Source organism: Carcharhinus amblyrhynchos, chromosome 25 (genome assembly GCF_965287045.1).
Source record: "Carcharhinus amblyrhynchos chromosome 25, sCarAmb.v2.hapA, whole genome shotgun sequence".
Lineage (NCBI taxonomy): Eukaryota > Metazoa > Chordata > Chondrichthyes > Carcharhiniformes > Carcharhinidae > Carcharhinus > Carcharhinus amblyrhynchos.
In genome coordinates, this window is record NC_137348.1 from 20,784,985 (window position 1) to 20,805,807 (window position 20,823).

Below are 20,823 nucleotides of genomic sequence, written 5' to 3' on the forward strand. Positions count from 1 at the left end.
ACCAAGTTCCCTTCCAAGCCACATACCATCCTCACTTGGAATTAAATTCATTGTCACTGGAACAAAATCCTAGAACTTCCTTCCAAACAGCAATTTGTGTGTACCTGTAGCAACTCAAGATGGTGGCTCACCATCACTTTGTCAGGGGAATCAGGAATGGGCAGCAAATGCTGGTCTAGTCAGCATTGTTAACATCTCATGAAAGAATTTTAAAAGGCAAATTATTCTATGGCTAAGGACCCATATTGCAATATGTGTTATCTATAATATCCTGTGCTTTAGCAAATCCAACTAGATTATAAAAATGTGGGATTCTTCTATTTGCTTCCTGTTTTCCATGGGGAAATTGATGAATAATGTCTGTGACATCTGTGATCAGCATTATGCCAGTGTGCACAGCAAGTTGGGGGAGCTTTGCCATTAATCTCTTACTGTTGCATGGAAAACCACGAATCATAAATTTCAAGTTGAAATCAGCTTTGAAGGCACTAGCAACCTTCTTTATTGTTAAAGTGGTTTATTGCTTTGACATCATGATAATAAAGAAAAAGTTCAGTCATGTTCTCCATGGAGAATAGTTAGAACATAACATAGAACATAGAACACTTCAGCACAAACAGGCCCTTCGGCCCACAAGTTGCGTCAATCACATCCATACCTACCAGGCCATAGAACTATCTGTAACTCCCAATCCCATTAAATCCCATGTACTCATCCTGAAGTCTTTTAAAAGACCCCAGCAAGTTCACCTCTACCACCATCAATGGCAGCCGATTCCATTCACTTACCACCCTCTGAGTGAAAAACTTACCCCTAACATCTCCTCTGTACTTGCTCCCCAGCACCTTAAACCTGTGTCCTCTCGTAGCGACCATTTCAGCCCTGGGAAATAGCCTCCGAGAATCCACCCTATCTATTCCTCTCAACATTTTATAAACGTCTATCGGGTCGCCTCTCAACCTTCGTCTCTCCAGGGAGAAGAGACCTAGCTCCCTCAACCTATTTTCATAAGGCATGCCTCCCAATCCAGGCAACATCCTTGTAAATCTCCTCTGCACCCTCTCAATGGCTTCCACATCCTTCCTGTAGTGAGGCGACCAGAACTGCGCACAGTACTCCTTCTTGTGCAGGCTTTTCATGTATGATTACCTTGGCCTCTTTGCAAGTAGCAGTTAAAGTTATTTTCTATTTGATCACAAGGTGAAAATTCATCCGTCATGTATGTGCCTGCTCAACTCTGCTTTCTTCTCCCCCAAAACTTGCAAGTAATGATCAATATCCATAGTTTCTATTTAGGCAACAGACTACTCCTTGTGAAATAGTTGGTTATACTAGGTGGAGTGCAGCTACTAATGCAAAATAAGAAAAAAAGATGAGTTCTGTTTAAGAGAACACATCATCATTAAGCAGTGGGACTTTAAGCGTCAGATTAACAGTGTACTTGATGCAGCTAGCGGAAGCCAAAGAGCCAAGCCTGGGGCCAAATTGAACCTCAGGCTTCATTTTCGTAATAGCAGTAAGCTCTGGAGGTCAATCCGATGTCAAGAGGCAGTTTATTGCCTCATTCCAATTCAACCTAGTTACATCCCTGGCAGCTGCTGTCAGGTCTGATTACGTGTGTGTGTGTGTTCACGTAGGTGAGGAATGAGAAGCTGAATGAGAGGGACAGGTGCAGGCTGGCAGCTGCCAACAGCATTGTTATGGAGCCAGGAGGAAAATTCTTTCTCCTCCTTGCACCAAAGTAAGATAAAGGGAACAAAAACATTTTGTTGGTGGTCTCTAGCAAGCACTTTAAACTCCAGAAGAATCCAGAAGGACTGCCAATTACGGTGCAGGATTATGAAACTGACACTGGGTCTGCCACTTGCAAATTAAAGATCCTTTTGGTGCCTATTTTAGGCAGCTTCACTGAACATCTCAATGTCAGTCAAAGGACTGCAGAGGGTTTCATTCTATGTTCTAAACTTAAAACTTAAATATTTTAATTTTTTATGTATACTTTTTCAGACTGATACTAAGTGGCAGATAACCTTGTAATTTTTTTTAAAAAGTATTCCACAGATTTAAAATAACTGATGATAATCTAACTTGTTATTTGGGAAACAGGCTGGCATTATTGCAGTTTTTGGTACTGTACATTAAGTTTTTGTGACTCGTTGATCACTTACTAATCAACTTGTTCCAATAGCAAGTATTTGATTGAAATAAATTAAAAAGTTTGCAAGGGTTGAAACAGCTTGAACCAAAGTTTGATGTGATAGAATATATTTTAATTTGAGCAGAGTTCAGATTTTTAGGAATATGGGATAAGAAAATTCTTACCATGTTTTATTAGATATTATGTTGAGCTACTTAATTGGAAATTAAATTAATGTTGAGATATTGAAGAAATTGGTTTTCATATTAAATGAAAAAGATACAAAAGTCTGAGGTCACATATCAATCGATTGAAGAACAGCTTCTTCCCTGCTGTGATCAGACTTTTGAATAGACCTACCTTGCACTCAGTTGATCTTTCTCTCCAGCCTGGCTATGACTGTAACACTACATTCTGCACTCTCTCCTTTCCTTCTCTATGAATGGTATGCTTTGTCTGTATAGCATGCAAGAAACAATACTTTTCACTGTATACCAATACATGTGACAATACTAAATTAAATCAAATATATGTACTTGTTCATACCTGCACAAAGACTATTTGTCTAAAATTCTGTTAATGCTCAGTGAGCTCTATTATATAAATTATATTGTTTTTGAAGAGTGCATCTTGTTTTTCAGAATACCTAACTGCAATACTTTATCTGTGGGGGAAATATTTTAGTAATCATTTTTTAAACATCACAATTTCCTTTATTAAAAATCTAGGCACATTGAAAAGAAGTATACAGGTTACTGCGATCCAATTCATAGTTCCATCACTATTAAGGCAAGGGAGACAAATAGGTGTTAGTTTCTTTCCTAGCATGTTTGAAGGAGAGTCAACAGAAGAGTGCCTTTGATATAATTGTTAATGGTTAGCTCGGACTAACACTGGCAGAAACCTGTGGATATCATCTGCCTGTTTTCTAATTGATGTGTGACAAGAGCAAATCAAGGAAATACTTTGCACAAAACTTATATCAAATGAAAATCATTTTGTAAATGCACTTTTGTAAATTTTGTAAAATCTTGTAAATGCACTAATGGTGATATTAATCTAAGTTTTTTTTTGCAGCAATCAGGGAGGATGGAATGCCAGGAGGTAGAAACAAAAGTATTGGCCCTGTTCAGGTAATTTTTACAGTCATGGAAATTGAACAATATATCATTGACTTAAGTTAGTTGAACAAATAGCAATAAATGTTTCAACAAAATATTGTATGAACATAATGTAATGTTAGCTATAACAGTGTTGAAGTGGCAAATATTGTTTACTTTTCCTGGATTAATGTGGCTAAACAATGCTCACCTTGATTATTACAGTCATCTACCAATTACTGTCAAAAAAAGTGTCCAGTCTCAAATCTTTTGATTATACAAAGTACTTTGTGCATAAAGTTATTTTGTCATTTTCAAGGATGAAAGGCAAGTGCAACAAATACTAAATAAGTTCACCCTGTTCATCTCAAATCTAGGTGTGAAATAAACATAAACCTCTGCTGCTCTGACCTCACTACTTCTATTTTATTATTCCAAAAATGTACTTCTTTTAAACTGAATTTAGAGCAGTATCTGTGCCTGTGAAAAGAATGTTTTTTTTTCCTTTCCAAAGCAGATTTATAGCGAAAATTAAGTGAAACAAAATCTCTTGCTGCTACTTTCGTTGGCATAGACTTCTTAAATTTATATTTCGGGTAAACTTATGCTTATCAAATTGAGGGGATAGTTTTATAGTATCAAGGTATAATTCTGCTAGGTATCAAATAATAGTTGTTTCACCTGGAAGGAGCATTGAAGAGTGGTCCAGAGTGGCACAGGGAACACTCCCTTCAAAATGTTATAAGGGTAGAGGGAGAAGATGTGGTTAATGGTGGTATCAATTTGGAGGTGGCAGAGAATGATCTATTGAATGTGGAGGCTGGCAGGTGTAAGCTGAAAGGAATATGTATTTATACAGCACCTTCCACAACCATCAGACATTCCTTTTGAGACATAGGATTATCAGGTGCTTGACAGAGTAGATGTTGAGAAGTTGTTTACCCTTGTGGGAGAGTCTAAGACCAGAGGGCGTAATTTCAGTGTTAGGGGTTGCCCCGTTAAAACAGATTAGGATTTTTTTCCCCTCAGATGGTAATGAATATGTAGAATTCTTTACCACAGAGGTCTGTAAAGGCTGGGTTGATGAAGTTTGTTCAAGGCTAAGACATTTTTAATGAGTAAAGGAATCCAGGATAAGGTGGGAAAGTGGAGTTGAAGATCATCGTATTAGATCATTCTCATTGAACAATGGAACAGATTCAGTAGGCCAAATGACCTACATCTACTCCAACATTTATGGTCCCAAACAGCACTGCTGCCAGTGAAGCCAAGAAAGGCAGTGATGTATTGGTAATGTCACTGGACTAGCGATCCAGAGGTCCAAGCTGATGCTCTGGAGACATGGGCTCAAGTCCATTTCCGCACTGATGGAATTTACATTTGATTAATAAAATTTGGAATTAAAAACTAATCTCAGTAATGGTGATCATGAAATTGTCATAAACACCTATCCTTTAAGGAAAAAAATTTGTCCTAAATTGACCTAGCCTATATGTAATTCTAGACCTACAGCAAGGGAGTTGACTTTTAAATGCCCTTTGAAGTGCCGAAAAGCCATTCAGTTGTATGAAACTGCAACAGAAAAGATTGAAAACCTTGCATGACATCCTCACTAATCTACCTGTTGCAGATGTATCTGTCCATGATGGTATTGGTAGGAATAACCACTTTATTGAGTTGAAGCCGCAAGTTCACAATGGGGATACCCTACACCTTGTGTTCTACTACCACCATGCTAAATGGGATTGATTTCAAATAAATCTAGAACTCAAAATTGGGCATCCATGAGACTCTGTGAGCCATCAGCGGCTGGATTGTATTCAACCACAATCTGTAACCTCATGGCCTGGCATATATCCCATTCTACTATTACCATCAGGCTGGAGGATCAACCCTGGTCCAAAGATGTGCAGATTAGGTGGATTAGCCATGCTAAATTGGCCCTTAGTATTCATGAGCAGCGCCAGGCATTAAAATGACATGGTTACCTAGTGAAGCTCCAACACGAGACAAATTGCATGCTAAACAGCATAAGTGGCATATAATAGAGCTAAGCAATCCAGAAGCAACAAATCAGATCTAAGCTCTGCAGTCCTGCCACATCCAGTCATGAATTGTGGTGAATAACAAGTAACTAGAGAAGGAGGTTTCACAAATACCTACATCATCAATGATGGGGGAATTCATCAGTGCAAAACATAAGATTGAAGCATTTGCAGCCATCTTCATCCAGGTGCTGAAGTCCTCAGCATTACAGATGTCAATCTTCAGTCAACTGAATTCACTCCACGTGATATTGAGAAATAGCTGAAGGCACTGGATACTGCAAGGACAACGGGCCCTCATACTTTTCTAGCAATAATACTGAAGACTTGTGCTCCAGAATTAGCTACGTCCCTCACCAAACTATTCCAGTACAGCTACAATACATTCGTCTACCCAACAATGCGGAAAATCACGCAGCTACATCCACCAAAAGCAGGATAATTCTAACCCTGCCAATTACTGCTTCACCTGGTCTACTCTTGATCATCAGCAAACTGACAAAAGGTGTCGTTGACAGTGCAATCAAGCAGCAATAACATGCTCATTGGCATTTGTTTTGGATTGGATTCTGACAGACCCACTCAGCTCCTGGTTTCATTAGTCCCCAAATGGACAAAAGAGTTGAACCAAAAGATCAGGTGAGAGTGACTGCCCTTGACATCAAGGCAGCATTTGATCGAGTGTAACATCAAAGCACTCCGGTGTAGCAAAACTGGAGTCAATGGGATTTGGGGAAAACTCTCCATTTAGAGTATTACCTTGTAGAAGGGAAGATGGTTATAACAGGTCACTCATCTCAGTCCCAAAACATTGCTGCAAGAATTTCTTAGGGTAGGGTCCAAGACCTAACACCTTCAGAAACCTTTCTCTTCACCATAAAGTCAGTTGAGGGGATGTTGAGATTGCATAATGCTCAGCACCTTTCACAACTTCTCAGATACTGAAGCATCCTGTGTCCATATGTAGGAAGTCTTGGAAAACATTCAGGCTTAGCCTGATAAATAGCAAGTAACATTCGCCCCACACAGTACCAGACAGTGATCGTGTTTCAATGGCATTACCATCACTGACTTAGGGTTCCCCTGTTGTTCAGCTGTTTTAACCATATCATAGCTCTGGGAAGGAGAGGAAAGGGTGAGAACAGCAGTGCAGAAATGGAATGGCCTGGAGGAATGTACACAGGGTTCAGCACAATGACTGCTGCTCTTATTGAGATACAGTAATAACTTAAACAAAAGTAGGAAGGGACACAATTTCAAAGTTTGTAGCTGATGCGAAACTTGGAAGTATGATGAAATGCAAGGAAGATCATGATAAATTTCAAGAGGATGTGCTGGAGGAATGGGCAGAGACATCGAAGAGATTTAAAGTAGAGAAATGCAAAGTGATACATTTTGATAGTAATAATGAGGAATGTGGAAACAAAACGGTCATAAAATCCGTAGTGTACAGATGGAGAGCATTCAGCCCATTGCGTCAGCACCGACTCTCCAACAGAGCATCTTACCCAGGCTCTATCACTGTTATCCCGTGTATATACCCCGTTAATCCCCCTAACCGACACAACTTGAGACACTAAGGGGTAATCCAGCTAACCTGCACATTTTTGGACTATTGAGGGGAACTGTAGCACCCAGAGGAAACCCACACAGACATTGGGAGAACACGCAAGCTCTGTATAGTCATCCAAGGCTGGAATTGAACCTGTATCCTTGGTGCTGTGACGCAGCAGTGATAGCCACTGTGCCACCATGCTTCCCCTCCAGACCAATAATTTATCTGCCAGCACAAAGTGAGGGGGTGGGGGTGGACATAAATTCTATTTACATTACACTTCAACACATGAAGATTGCTAGCCTCCTTCCACTATTAACTTTGGTTGAATAATATATTCTTAATTTCTACTTTAGAATTTGAAAGCAACATTCCAACGGCATGCGTAAAACTTGCATCCCTTTAACTCTGCAAGATTTGAAATAAATATGCACTGGTCAATTAAAGATTTGCAGATTCTTTCCTTCAAACCTTTAAGCCTTTTTGACTGAATTGTTCTGACATTTCGTAATGATTTATGGGATGACTTATTGACAGGTGTCTTATAAAAGTAAGGGTAAAGCAAGGTCTGGAGATTGAAGGTGATGCATTTAACAAGGCTTCCAAAAGTAGAAGATTACCAGCATTCCACACATATTTAAAAAAAAATCACTGAACACAATGTTTTAGCTTAATTGATTTATCTTCTAGATTTGTCCATTTGCCTCATTGCAACTGGAATGTCTCATGTTATTATACATAAATGTATAAAATACATTTACAGAATCATCTTCTGTTGGAGGACAATAGCCAGTGGAGTACCAGAGCTGGGACCTTAGCTCTTCACATTGTATGTTAATGATTTGGGCAGCATGGTGGCACAATTGATAGCACTGCTGCCTTGCAGTGCCAGGAGCCTGGATTCCTGGGGGATTCGATTCCCAGCTTAGGTCACTGCCTGTGTGGAATTTGCACATTCTCCCCATGTCTGCATGGGTTTCCTCCGGGTGCTCTGGTTTCCTCCCACAGTCCAAAGATATGTAAGATGGATTGGCCATGCTAAAAATTGCCCCTTAGTTAGTCTTTGGGGAGACTAACTAGGGTAAATACATGAGGTTGTGTGGATAGGGCTTCGGTGGGATTGCGGTCGGTGCAGACTCGATGGGCCAAATGAACTCCTTTTGCACTATATGATTCCATGATTTGGAGGAAGGAGCAAAGTGTAATGTGGTCAAATTTGCAGATAATAACAAAGGTGGGAAGGAAGGTAGGTTGTAATGAGGGTATAACTCGTTTACAGAGAGATACTTGCAGGTTAAGTGCATGAGCAGAAAATTGGCAAATGGAATTCAATGTAGGAAAATGTAAGGTTATTTATTTTGGAAGAATGAGAAGGCAGATTATTATTTAAAGGGAGGGAGGCTGCAGAAAGCCATAGCAAAAAGGAACTGGGAGTCCTTGCTTATAGTATCATACAAATGCAGCATGGTATAGGGAAGGCAAATTAAATACTGGCTTTAATTCAAGGAGGCTAGAGTATAAAAGTAGAGGTGTTGCTGCAACTGTACAAGGTATTGGTAAGGCCACATTTAGAATTCTTTGTACAGTTTTGGTCTCCTGATTTAAGGAAAGATATATTATCATTGGAGGCAGTAAAAAGGAAGTTGGGACTGTACTTAGAGTTCAGAAGAATGAGAGGTGATATGATTGAAACCTATAAGATTCTTAGGAGAAATCAGGGTAAATGTTGGGAGGATATTTCCACTCATAGGAGAATGTTGGACCAGAGGGCATAGTCGCAAAATAAGAAGTTGCTCATTTAAGATGGATTTAAAGAAGAATTTCTTCTGTCAAAGAATGGTGCATCTTTGGAATTCTTTACCCCAGGAAACAATGGAGGCTGAGTTCTTTAACATTTTAAAGGCTGAGATTGATAAGTTTTCAATCAGCAAGAGAATCAAGGGTTAAGGATAGAATGCAGGAAAGTGGACTGAGTGAGTGTCAGATCAACCAAGACCATCACACTTTATCTCCTCCCTCTTCATTATCCAGGGCCCAAACACTTCTTTTAGATGAAGCAGCATTTCACTTGGATCCCTTTCAATTTGGTCTACTATATTCACTGCTCCCAAAACTGTCTCCTGTAAATGCGGAGTGGGTGACCACACTAGAACACCCTTATTCCATCTGCAAGCATGACTCCAACCTTCCAGTCACTTGCCATTTCAACTCAGCATCTTTCTTTCATGCCTGCATGTCTGTCCGTGGCCTGCTGCAATGCTCCACTGATGCCAAACTTGAGGAACAATATTTCACCTTCAATTAAGGAATGTTACAGCCTCCTGGACTCAACACTGAATTCAACAGCTTGAGATTGTGAACTTTCCTCTCCACCTTGACTCCCTTTTTGTTTGTTGTTTCCTTGGTTTGTCTCAATACAACTTTACCCCCCTCCCCAATAGGGCCATCTGCCACTTGTTTTCTAGTTTTGCTTTCACTGAACATTGATCTTTGTTCTCCTGTTAGCACATTCTGCTTACCTTAGCTTAATGCCATCATTAATACTCCCTTTGTCTTGTGTCAGTCTCTTCTTAGCTCCTGGGCTTTATTTTGTTCCACCTCCTCCACCCCCTCATTACTTTTCTATCCCTCTTCAGTTCTGTAGAAGAGTCAAATGGACTTGAAGTGTTAACTCTGTTTGTTTTTCCAAAGATGCTGTCAGACCTGAGTTAATCCAGGATTTTCTTTTTTTAATTCAGATTTCCAGCATCCACAACATTTTTTCTTGCTGTTATAGTTTTTCTTTCCTGCTGTTATAGCTTAAAGGCTGTCCTTGACCCCTCTCCATATTTCTTATTGTGTATTTTATCAAGCTTCCTTTTTTATTGCTCATTTCTTTATTTTCCTTTCCTTATTTGCCATTCCGTTCCTGCTTAGTTCAACTGATTTGATTCTTTGAGGAATGGTCTCAGCTTCACTGCAATTCCAGGATCCTACTCTTTTTATTTTTCATTAGTTAAGAAATAGTTATTTGATGCTAATCATGACCCAAAAATTCTATTAGCGTCTGAGAAGTGGTGTACTTTTCCTGCTCTTGAATAGTGGGGCCTAAGGATCCCCAGATATAGTATGATGCGATATGAACCAGGTGGTTAGGCTGGGAAATGCCATGCTGGGATTGGTTACTCAAGAATTGGGGACAGTATGAGAATCTGGAACAAGTTGGGTAAGAGCTTCAGGGAACATGGTGCCAGAGATTGGAAGATTGGGAAGGGAAAGATCATGCATCAGGTTTAGGAGATTGAGGATTGGGTCCAGGAAGACAGGTAATAGGTTGGAAGTGGCGGGATTGGTTTCTTCAATGCAAGATTAATAGGAACATACTGTTTCCTAACCTTTACTCCCAGTTCCTCATTCTTGTAAGTTACTTGGTTGGGCTTTGCCAGCAATCCCTTGTCTTGGTTTCCTTGAATGTAGTTGTTGCCGTTGACGGTTGGCTTAGGATAAGTAAGTCTCCAAACAAAGACCTCAGATGGGCACAGGGCCACAAATGGTATATGCATTGGGCTAAATCCTGGTTCAGGCATGGGCAAAGGTCAGATATTTTCTGTTAACCAATATGGCAGGCGATACAGTTCCGGTAGTAAGTGCACACATTTCTTATTTGGCATATTGGAGTATTAGTAGTCCCAGTAGCACCCAAGAAACTAATTATAGGCTTGTGTTCCTTCGCAAGAGTGCAGTTTTATCCTTCTAATTGATTAGCAAGCAATTTGAATCTTGCTAGGAAGTGTGAGTAAAATGCATGTCAAAGAGTGCAGAGCTAACTCTTCTTGAACTTAGAAGGAAGTGAGTGAGAAAAGGGTTATGCATAATGGCATAACACATGCCTGAAAGAGTAGCCAGAAATCATAGTCAAGTTCTATTCAGTTAAGTTTCTGGATGCACTAACAAATAAAGGAATTATCTGGCTAGAGTTCTCCGATGTTGTACACCCCATCACCACTGCCAGCGAGAATGGAGAATTTGGTGCTCGCTCAAATCTCCATTCACTACAGCGGGTCCAGAGAATCCCAGCCGCAGATGAGGTAAGGGAATTCCAACCTTTGTTGTTTTTCATATAGTAAGAAAAGCAATTAGTACACACTTACTTGACAACCTGGGTTGCAATATTTCTACTTGGTTATAAGATTATTGTATAAATGTGACTCTTGCAGATTATTTAAATTATTATGCATTGATGCTTAATTGTCAAATGCTTAAAAGTGCTGGTGATTTTTTTGAACAAATATTAATTCCAAATTATTTTAGAATGAGATTTTGTTTATGTACACTTCTAATGTAAGAAAGTGTACATAACATAGACGTCTGATTATAACCTAAAAGGCTACTTGCTTAATTTTACAGAAGAGTGAATTTTCTTGCAAAGTAGCAATTTACTTTGTTAAAATCAAGCTTTATGAAATCCCTTATGTAAGATGAGAGAGCAGAGAGAATTTCAAAAAATGTTAAGACATTTATTTCGGCAAAAGGTTGTTTGGGTCCAGAATTTCATACCTCAATATGTATTGGAATGGAGATGGTTGTGAGTTAAAAATAACAGTCTGATCCATTTCCAGGATTCCGTCTACCATTGTGGGTTTTTTTATAGCTACAGGATAAGAATGTGGGTTGTGAGCCCACAGGCAGCTAGTCCATTGTAGAGGTGGACCCCCATCTGCCATCTGGTGCACTCCTTCAAAAGATTGTAATGTACTCTGCTCTAGGGGCTTTGGTGACACACCTATACTTTGGAATCCCATTGTGAATGTTTAGTTGAGCTCCAAGCTCAACTGATTGAGTCAGCTCAGCAGGGGTTGTTGATAAAAGTTGTCAGGAGAACTGTGAAGGTTATTTTGATAGTTTTATGAACAGTTAGGACCTTTAAGTTTTTTTGAAGAGGTTTTTGACTGCCTGTTTGTTTATTTTGACAGTTCTATGAATACTTAAAAGGATTAATCTTTTTCAAGCAGTGTTTGAATGGCTGTGTTTCAAAGTTTTATGAGCTCCTGCGAGGATGAAACTTTTTTGAAGAAGTTTTCAATGGCTGTTTTAAAAATTTCATGATTATCTTCCTGTTCTGTCCATAGTGGAGACAACATGAGGGGACATGGGGAAATGGAGATGGTATGAGAAGGTATGGAAGGGACATGGGGGGGAGGGTTGGTAGTGATGAGAGGTGAGGGCTGGTGCCTAATGTTTACAGAACTAGACTAATGTCTCAGTGAAATGAGAGAAATGATTTAATTTCTCCACCTCCACCTTCAAGCCTGCTTTGAAAGTCCCTGCCATCCCACCATGGGAGTAACACAGGAGGGGAACTGCTAGGCAGGAGATTGGATCACTATGTCAGGAAATGGCCCGACATGTAATTTCTGCCTCAAGGTTGGAAATCTAGACTTGTTGTGTAAATAGAAGAAAAAAGACAAATATTCTGAAAATAAATTGCTTTGAATTACTTTTAATGTATTTGCAGCACCATTCCCGACTCCCCAGTACTGACACAGTCCATGTCCAAATGCAGCAAGAGCCGGACAATATCCAGGATTGGGCTGATAAGTGACTTGTAACATTCAAGCCACACATTTTCCAGGCAATGATCAGCTCCAACAAGAGAGAATCTAACCATCTCCCCTTGATAATCATTAGCATTACCATCACTGAATCTGCTACTATCAACATCCTAGGGGTTACCACTGACTAAAAACAGAACTGGACAAGCCACATAAATACAAGAGCAGGGCAGAGGCTGGGAATTTGGTGGTGAATACTCACCTTCTGACTCCCAAACTCCTGTTCATTATCTATAAGGCATAGGTCAGGATTATGATGGAATAACCTCCACTTTCCTGGAGATTATTCCATGCAAGAAACTCAACAGCAGCTAAAACAAAGCAGCCAGCTTAACTGGCACTCTATCCACCACAATAAATCTTCACTCCCTGGACCACTGATGTACAGTGTGGCAGTGTGTACCATCTACAAGATGCATTGCAGTAATTCATCAAATAGTCAAAGCAACTTCCAAACCCCTGACCTCTACTTGAAGGGCAGGGGCAGTAGATGCATGGGGAAACCACCCCTGCTTTGTCCTATATATCCTACCACTATCATTCAGCCTCTTCTACTTTTTTTGCAGGAGAAGGCTGCACCTAACAAGAGAGTGATTTGTGACATGGCAGATATCCACCTATCCATCAAACTCTTAACTTGTTTCTGCCCTTAAGGACCTGCTACAGCTGATCCAAAGCAGATTACAATGGAATTGGGATGGGGATATTGGATGCCTTACAGTTGGTTCCAAACTTGCACTTTTTTCTCTATCTAATGAATTCACTCCCATGCTCAACCAAAGAATACAATGAAGACCAATTTCATAGCACCCATTCACAAAAATCAGGCATTCAATCAGTTGGCACTAAGATGTTGTCGTAACATTTTCACTCCTCATCCTATAGGTATGCTACATTGGTCATCTGTAGCCAGGAAGGTTATTGCTCAGAAATTGCCATTTGATAACACTGTTGATGACACCTTCCACCACTTTACTGATGATCCAGTACCTTCAGCCATTTCTTATGTCATATGGATTGATGAGGTGGTATTTGACCAGGTTGGATTTGTCCTGCATTTTGTGTACAGGACACAACTGGGCAATTTTTCACATTGCTGGGTAGATGTCAGGATGATAGCTGTACTGGAACAGTTTAGCTCAGGGAACCACAGGTTATGGAGCACATGTCTTCAGTGCTTTTGCCAGAATATTGTCAGGGCCCATAGCCTTTGCAGCAGCCAGGGCCTTCAGCCATTTCTTAATATCACGTGAAGTGAATCAAATTGGTTGAAGACTGACATCTATGATGCTAGAGATATCCAGTGGCAGCTGAGATGGATCATCACTCGGCACTTCTGGCTGAAGATTGCAGCAAATGCTTCAGCCTTATCTCTAACTCTGATGCACTGGGTTCCCTCATCATTGAGGATGGGGAGATGTGTGGAGCCTCCTCCTCCAGTAATTTGTTTAATTGTCCATCATTCCATGCTGGATGTGGCAGAACTGCAGAGCTTAGACTTGATCTGTTGGAATCACTTAGCTCTGTCTATCACTTGCTTTTTATGTCTTTTGGCGCGCAGGTCTTCCTGTGTTGTAGCTTCACCAGGTTAACACCTCATTTTTAGGTATGCCCATATTTCTGGCATGTCCTCCTGCGCTCTTCATTGAACCAAAGTTGATTTCCTGGCTTGGTGGTAATGGTAGAGTGGGGGATACGCCAGGCCAGGAGGTTACAGATTGTGGTTAAGTACAATTATGATGGTCCATTAGCACCTAATGGATGCCCAGTCTTGAGTGCTGGGCCTGTTCGAAATCTATCCCATTTAGCACAGTGGTAGTGGCACAAAATATGATGGAGGGTATTCTGAATGGACCTTCATCTCCACAAATACTTCTACTGATCTTCTCATGGACAGATGCATCTGTGGCAGGCAGGTAGATAGGATGAGGTCAAATATGTTTCTCCCTCTTGTTGGTCCCCTCATTAGCTGCTGCAGACTGCTCGAGCAACTGTGTCCTTTAGGACTCAACCCATTCAGTCAATAGTGGTACTTCTGAGACTCTGTGATGATGGACATTGAAATCACCCACCCAGAGTACAATGTGTACCCTTGCCACCCACAGTGCTTCCTCCAAGTAGTGTTCAACATTGAGCAATACTGATTCATGGTGGGAGTTGCACATAGTAATCAGCAGATTTCCTTGTTCATGTTTGAGCTCGTACCATGAGACTTCATGGGGTCCGGAGTCGATGTTGGGGACTCCCAGGGCAACACCCTCCTGATTATGTAACATGTACCACTACCTCTCTTAGGTATGTCCTGTCAAAGGGATAGGACATACTTGGAGGTGGTAATGTATGGGACATTGTCTATCGGGCTGTTGCTTGATTTGTCTGTGAAACAGCCCTCCCAATTTTGGCCTAGCTGTTGTCATTTCTGGTGTCTTGATTGATGCCTGGTGGTCCATCCAGTTTCATTCCTTTGAGACTTCGTAGCAGTTTGATATAACTAAGTGGCTTGCCAGGTCATTTTAGAAGGCATTTAAAAGTCAGCCACATTGCTGTGGGTCTGGTGTCAAATGTAGGCCAGAATAGGTAAGGATGGCAGATTTCTTTCCCTAAAGGACGATTCCAGATTTGAACACAGGGCCCCCAGAGCATTACCCTGGGTCTTTGGATTAGTAGTCCAGCAAATTGCTGCTACACTTTCTGCTGCTCCTTGATCTTAGTTACATAGAGGGATGATGATGATACTTGTCAGATTTAATTGCTGTCACTAGAAATGTCATGTTGATCAGTGATTATGTTGAAATTATACTTACTACTGTAGCAGCAAGACATGACTGAAATACCCCTGAATTATATTGCTGCCTCACAGGATAATGTGTATCTTCATTATTTTGTGTACACTAAATAATTTGTGCCTTTCTACAATACCCTGGTTTGAGAAAGTGAATAGGGTCAAGTTGCTCAGCGTCTGGGGAAATTGTGCAACTTGCAGCTGGACCATCTCTACTATTGCTCGTAAAGGCCCATTTGATCTAAAAAAAAATCCTCCAGATAGTTTTTTTGTGCCAATAGTTACAGGTGAGTATTGGTGGAATGGTAGCCCTTTTAATTAAGGAATGCAGTGCTACTTTGCAGTTCAGTACATTGGACTAAATGGGTGCGCTTGATGACATTGTGGAATTTGTGAATTTTTTGCCATTTTGAAACAAAGTGGAGCTCTCTCTTGCTACACTACTGGTTGTTCATAGGGAAAGAGCAGAGCCAGGATTTAATGCAGTCATAGTGACCACGCCAACTAGCTGGAAAGTCAAGGGCAGACCCACACCCCCAAACCTGGAACTCACAACTGAGTTTTATGGTCCTCAGGCAATTACTTGTGTGAAGTTGTGGCTTTCACCCATGAGGCTGGATGACCAACCTATCAGAGCTGTCAGATAATAAGAGGGCTAGCAGCTTTTCAGTCCCAGCACTTCCCACTGTGGAACTGCATAGTGGGAAGCCTTGACTAAATTTAAGAGGGGTGGGCTTGCTGGCATCAGTCAAGCAGGCTGCATGGGGAGGGTTGGAGAGGCCAAGGATGTTTTCAAGCTGGGGGAGCTGTGGGTGAAGGAGTGGCTGAATATGAGCCGTCCTTCCCATTCCTCCCCGAGCCCTCTCGGGCTACCAGGTTCCATTATGCATCACAGCTCTGCCTCTGCCTCCTCTGAGTCAAACCCTTTGCATGCATTGTTGGACATATCCAGGTTAGACCTCTGTGTACACATGTAAATAATGACAAGCAGTAACAATCTTCATGTCTTGCAGTGTGGCTTGCCATGGCTTGATGCATTGCTCATCTTCCTCTTCATCCAAGTATCACAACTAAAGAGAGATTTTCATTGCAAAACTAACTGCTCAAGGAATAAGTTGCTTTCCAAAGCAAGTACTCCAAAACTCTCAAACATCTTTCACTTAACTTCATCCATAGAGTTGAGCACCAAAAGGAAAAAAGAGGATGCCCCTTTAGATTCCTAACTAATAAAAAGTTCTGTTGGCAACGCTATTCTCCCAATTAATACTTACTAAAGTGTGCACACGCAAATTTGGCATAAAATCAGGAAAATAGTATGCGAGTGTAAATTATGTCACTTCTGCCAATTGACTGTGAAGCTTGCATCTATTTCTGGTGAAAGCATTCAACAGTAAATGAAACTTGAACTGTAAATACTGTTGCTTTAAGTTCAGTTTATTTATCAGTGTCACAAGGTTTACATTAACACAATAATGAAGTTACTGTGAAAATTCCCGAGTGGCTACACTTCAACGTAGTGTACAGTGAGGGAGAATTTAGCATGGCCAATCTGTCTAACCTGCATATCTTTTGGACTGTGGGAAGAATTTGGAGCACCCGGAGGAAACCCAGGCAGACATGGGGAGAACATGCAAACTCCACACAGACGGTGGCTCAAGCTGGAAATCGAACTTGGGTCCCTGGTGCTGTGAGGCTGCAGTGCTAACCACTGTGTCACCTTGCTGCCCCACGGTTGCAGACATCATCAGAAATTCTAAAGTATACTATGAAGTTAGACTAGATCCCAACTATTTTTTATTTTTGGCATTAGTGTGAGAGTAAGGTGTTTCATTCCAGGTGTGATGCCATTGATCCACTTGGAAGCTTTTATCAAATCAAATTTTATTTAACAACAGTTTAATTAGAGAAAAGACTAAGCATAACCTTTACCAGTTGAAATCCTTAAACATGACAAGATACAATTCTTAACTGCTAGCCTATCTCTATTTCAATTTAAGCAACATTCCTCATGGCTGTAAACGCCTCTTCAAAATCAGTTAGCAAACAACAGGCTTACATGCTGGTACACAGGCTGCTAATCCTCAAGCTTCTAGAACTTTTCCGGAGAGCGGCGCCTATTTTCTAGCAGGTCCCAAACTGCAGTCTCCAAAGAGAGGAGTTTCTGCTCCTTGTAGACCCAAGCAGAAAACTGTCTGCTTGCCTCTAAGCATAGCTCCTCCAATTAGCAGATAACTTGACCTCTGACGATCAACCTAATCAAATTCCTAATCTGAAACCCCAGAGGGCAACCCAACGCTCAGATTAAAACAAATAGCCCAGTATCAAGGGTAAAGTATTCTTCTGAATTCTCAGCATGTGGGCTGCTTCGAGCAGACAGACTGGCATCATTTAAACAGAGTTGAATTTTAACATATCCTTCACAAGAACCATGATATAAAAGGCACAACATCATCACATTCCCCCCGCTTCAAAAAATAAACCATCAATATGAAAAGATGGTTTCATTTTTCAAACCTCTAGTTTCACACTATTAATACTCTATAATATGAATATACATTTTATTAAGTTGAAGCATGAAAATATAGTAGCATAGTCCAGTTTAGTCTTTTTCTCTCAACACTGAAAGAAGGAGGGATGTTCAAAATTGTGATAAAGCATTAGCAATCATGTCCTATTTCCCTTTTCTCAACACACTGCTTCCTCTTCTCAAAACCTCATTCAGTCCTTGACCCTGTTTTAATTCTATATCCAAGCTTGATTCCGTTGTCATGATTGTAAATTAGTTCTGTTAATGCCCTCAGAGAGCTAAGCAAGATTCGGAGGATAACACTTTATGTGGATGTAAACTGACACAAACCACTTGGAATTTGCTTTTCTAAATTTCCTTCACTGAGTCCAAACAATTCTTGGACTGTCGCAGTGTCATCACAGTATGCATTAGATACAAAATGGGCAGTTTCAGTGGAACAGATTTTCATCCATTGCTGTACTCCTTTGCATCCCATGTGCATCCAATTCTAAAGAGTACAGGTGTTAAAAATTGACCCCTTTAGAAATGAACCAATAGACCCTTGGACTAGATTTTTCTTTGGTTACTTAGTGTGGACTGACACTTTAAACAAATATGCAATTTTTTTGTAGTTACTATATCTTGTAGAATTACAGTCATTTTCACTTTCATAGCATTTACTGGCTCACTAGATATATTGATCAGAACATCTTTTGGATTTGTTTACGATGCAATTGTAATTAACCAGTTGCAATCATCCCCACTTATTAAGTAGTGTTTAATTTCTGTTTGTGCAAGAAATACTCAGAATTCAATATATTACTAAAGTAAGTGCTCTTTGCATCTTAATTCTACAGTTGGAAGAGGTAAGAAGAAATGGTCCTTGAGCTATTTTCCCAAAGTATACTATGAAACAGCTGCATCCTTTTATAACTGAACAGATATTAAAACAGAAAATGGTGGAAATATTAAGATCTGGCTGCACCTAAAGAGAGATTGACAGAATGACTTGTCAGACTAATGACCTTTCATCAGATCTGGGAAAAGTTAAAAATGTAGTAAGTTTTGGAGCAAGTGAAAGGAGGAAGGATGGAAAAAAGAAAAGGAAGGGTCTATGACAGGGTAGAAGACTATAGAGATTAAATGCCAAAAGGGTTGGAGTACAATGCCAAAAGGAGTGGTAATGGAACAAATAATGAAACATAGCTGTGTCTAGAGGAGGTGTGAATGGCTGTTACCCAAGGTCCCATGCAGCACTTCCAGGTGAAACAATCTACATGTACTTCTTTCAATTTATAGTATTTGCTGCTCACAATGCAATCTGCTCTATTTTGGGGAGACCAAACATAGGGGCCAATGTTTTACAGCATGCCTCTGTTCAATCTGCAAGCACACTTTTCTCAACTTTTCCTTTAAGATTTCAACGTCCACTGTATTCTGTTTTTTAATTGAACAGATATTCATTCATATGAATAAATATTTAAGCTGTTCAAAGAATTTTTAAATATATTTCAGATATCTGAAGAAGAAATTGAAAGAATTATGTCTGGACAAGAATTTGAGGAGGAGGCTAATAATTCATGGAGCAACAATGGAGACAGTGATCACAGCTCCCCTGGCAATGGCATCTCCGAGGGCAACCAACCATCGCCTGTTTCCACTCCTTCCTCAAGGTGGGAGTGTTTGAGTTAAATGTTGAAGCAAGATTGAGTTAAATGTCCAGAATTTTTTAATTCTGTATTTTGCAGCAGCTCACTTTTGATTATTTAATCCAATATTATGGCTGTATTATGATATTAACAATTGAGCACTTCATTTAGCAGAGAAATGAAAATGTGCCCAATGAATTCCTAAATGTATATTATTCATTCGTACATGATTTGGTATTGTTTTTGGAAATGAATGCTTTCTGATCTACACTATTTGCATCATTTCATTTTTGAATATAGATTCCCTGACTTTTCCTTAGGTTGAAGTAAAATAAGTATGTACCATGAAATAAGAACAGAAAATGCTCTACATACTCAGCAACTTGGTCAATATTTGTAAATGACAAGTTATAATGTTTTGTGGGTATACCATCCATCAGAACTGGTGCTGAATACTGGCCTAAAAAAGTGTTAGCACCAGTCCTACTTTTTAGGTATAAAATGTTTGTTGAAAAACTATTCTATTTACTTCCAGGAGCTGCCAAAAGTGTGAGCATTCCTTTCAATCCACTGCAATATTAAAGGTCTTTGGTGAATTCTCAACCTCTGTTGTCATTATCTGCCTAAGGGCCTGTTTCCATGCTGTAAACCTCTATGAGATGAAAAAAATGCTACCTGCCTTGAGTGGTTATTTTGATGAAAATCTAGTTCATGGGGCATTTTAGAAGCAATATTTAATTCTGAAAAGATTGTTGTTCAGGAATTAAGGTAACTAAAATGTTGGGCTTTGGAGATTACTAAAACATCTCAAGAAGTGGAAAATCAGAAAATAGATTTGTTTAATAGAGTGGGACCCATAAACAACAGGTGAGCTTTCTTAACATGATAGCTGGAGACATCGTCTACACTGCTTGCAGAGAAGTACAGTACAGGCAGATGTTTTGTTTTGAAGTTAAAGCTAAATTAGCTAAAACGTAGTCTGTGAAACGAAAAGCCTACGTTATCATTAAAGTGGGTGGATCTAAAGAAGATACTACTAGTTTCAATTTATCTGCGTGTTCTACCATAGGGGAAGAGACTGGATAATGAAAAGGTTCTGCTGGTAGCAGGCTTCATGCAGTTAGGGCTCAGAGGAAACTCAGCAATTCAGCACTTGATTGCAATTTGGACCTTGTGTAGTTAGCAGCTCACAAAGAAGCCCTGGGAACTAGTCTCATGCACTTGATAGCTAGGGGTCAGAGAATGGGGCGGCATGGTGGCACAATGGTTAGCACTGTTGCCTTATAGCAGCAGGGACCCAGATTCAATTCCTGGTTTGGTCACTGTCTGTGTGAAGTTTGCACATTCTCCTCGTGTCTGCATGGGTTTCCTCCGGGTACTCTGGTTTCCTCCCACAACCCAAAGATGTGCAGGTTAGGTTGACTGGCCTTGCTAAATTGTCCCTTAGTGTTCAGG

At 40.2% G+C, this 20,823-nt stretch overlaps 1 protein-coding gene across 2 annotated transcripts in view; it reads left to right on the forward strand.

The window, feature by feature from the left end:
* Window positions 1-20,823, forward strand: part of LOC145358136 (nuclear receptor subfamily 6 group A member 1-like) — a 379,208-nt gene that overhangs the window by 319,161 nt on the left and 39,224 nt on the right. For both annotated transcript variants that reach the window (XM_080211815.1, XM_080211816.1), the window contains 2 exons: window positions 3,215-3,270; window positions 19,235-19,392. In XM_080211815.1, the coding sequence (XP_080067941.1) occupies window positions 3,215-3,270; window positions 19,235-19,392 (214 nt within the window). The remainder of the gene's footprint in view (window positions 1-3,214; window positions 3,271-19,234; window positions 19,393-20,823) is intronic.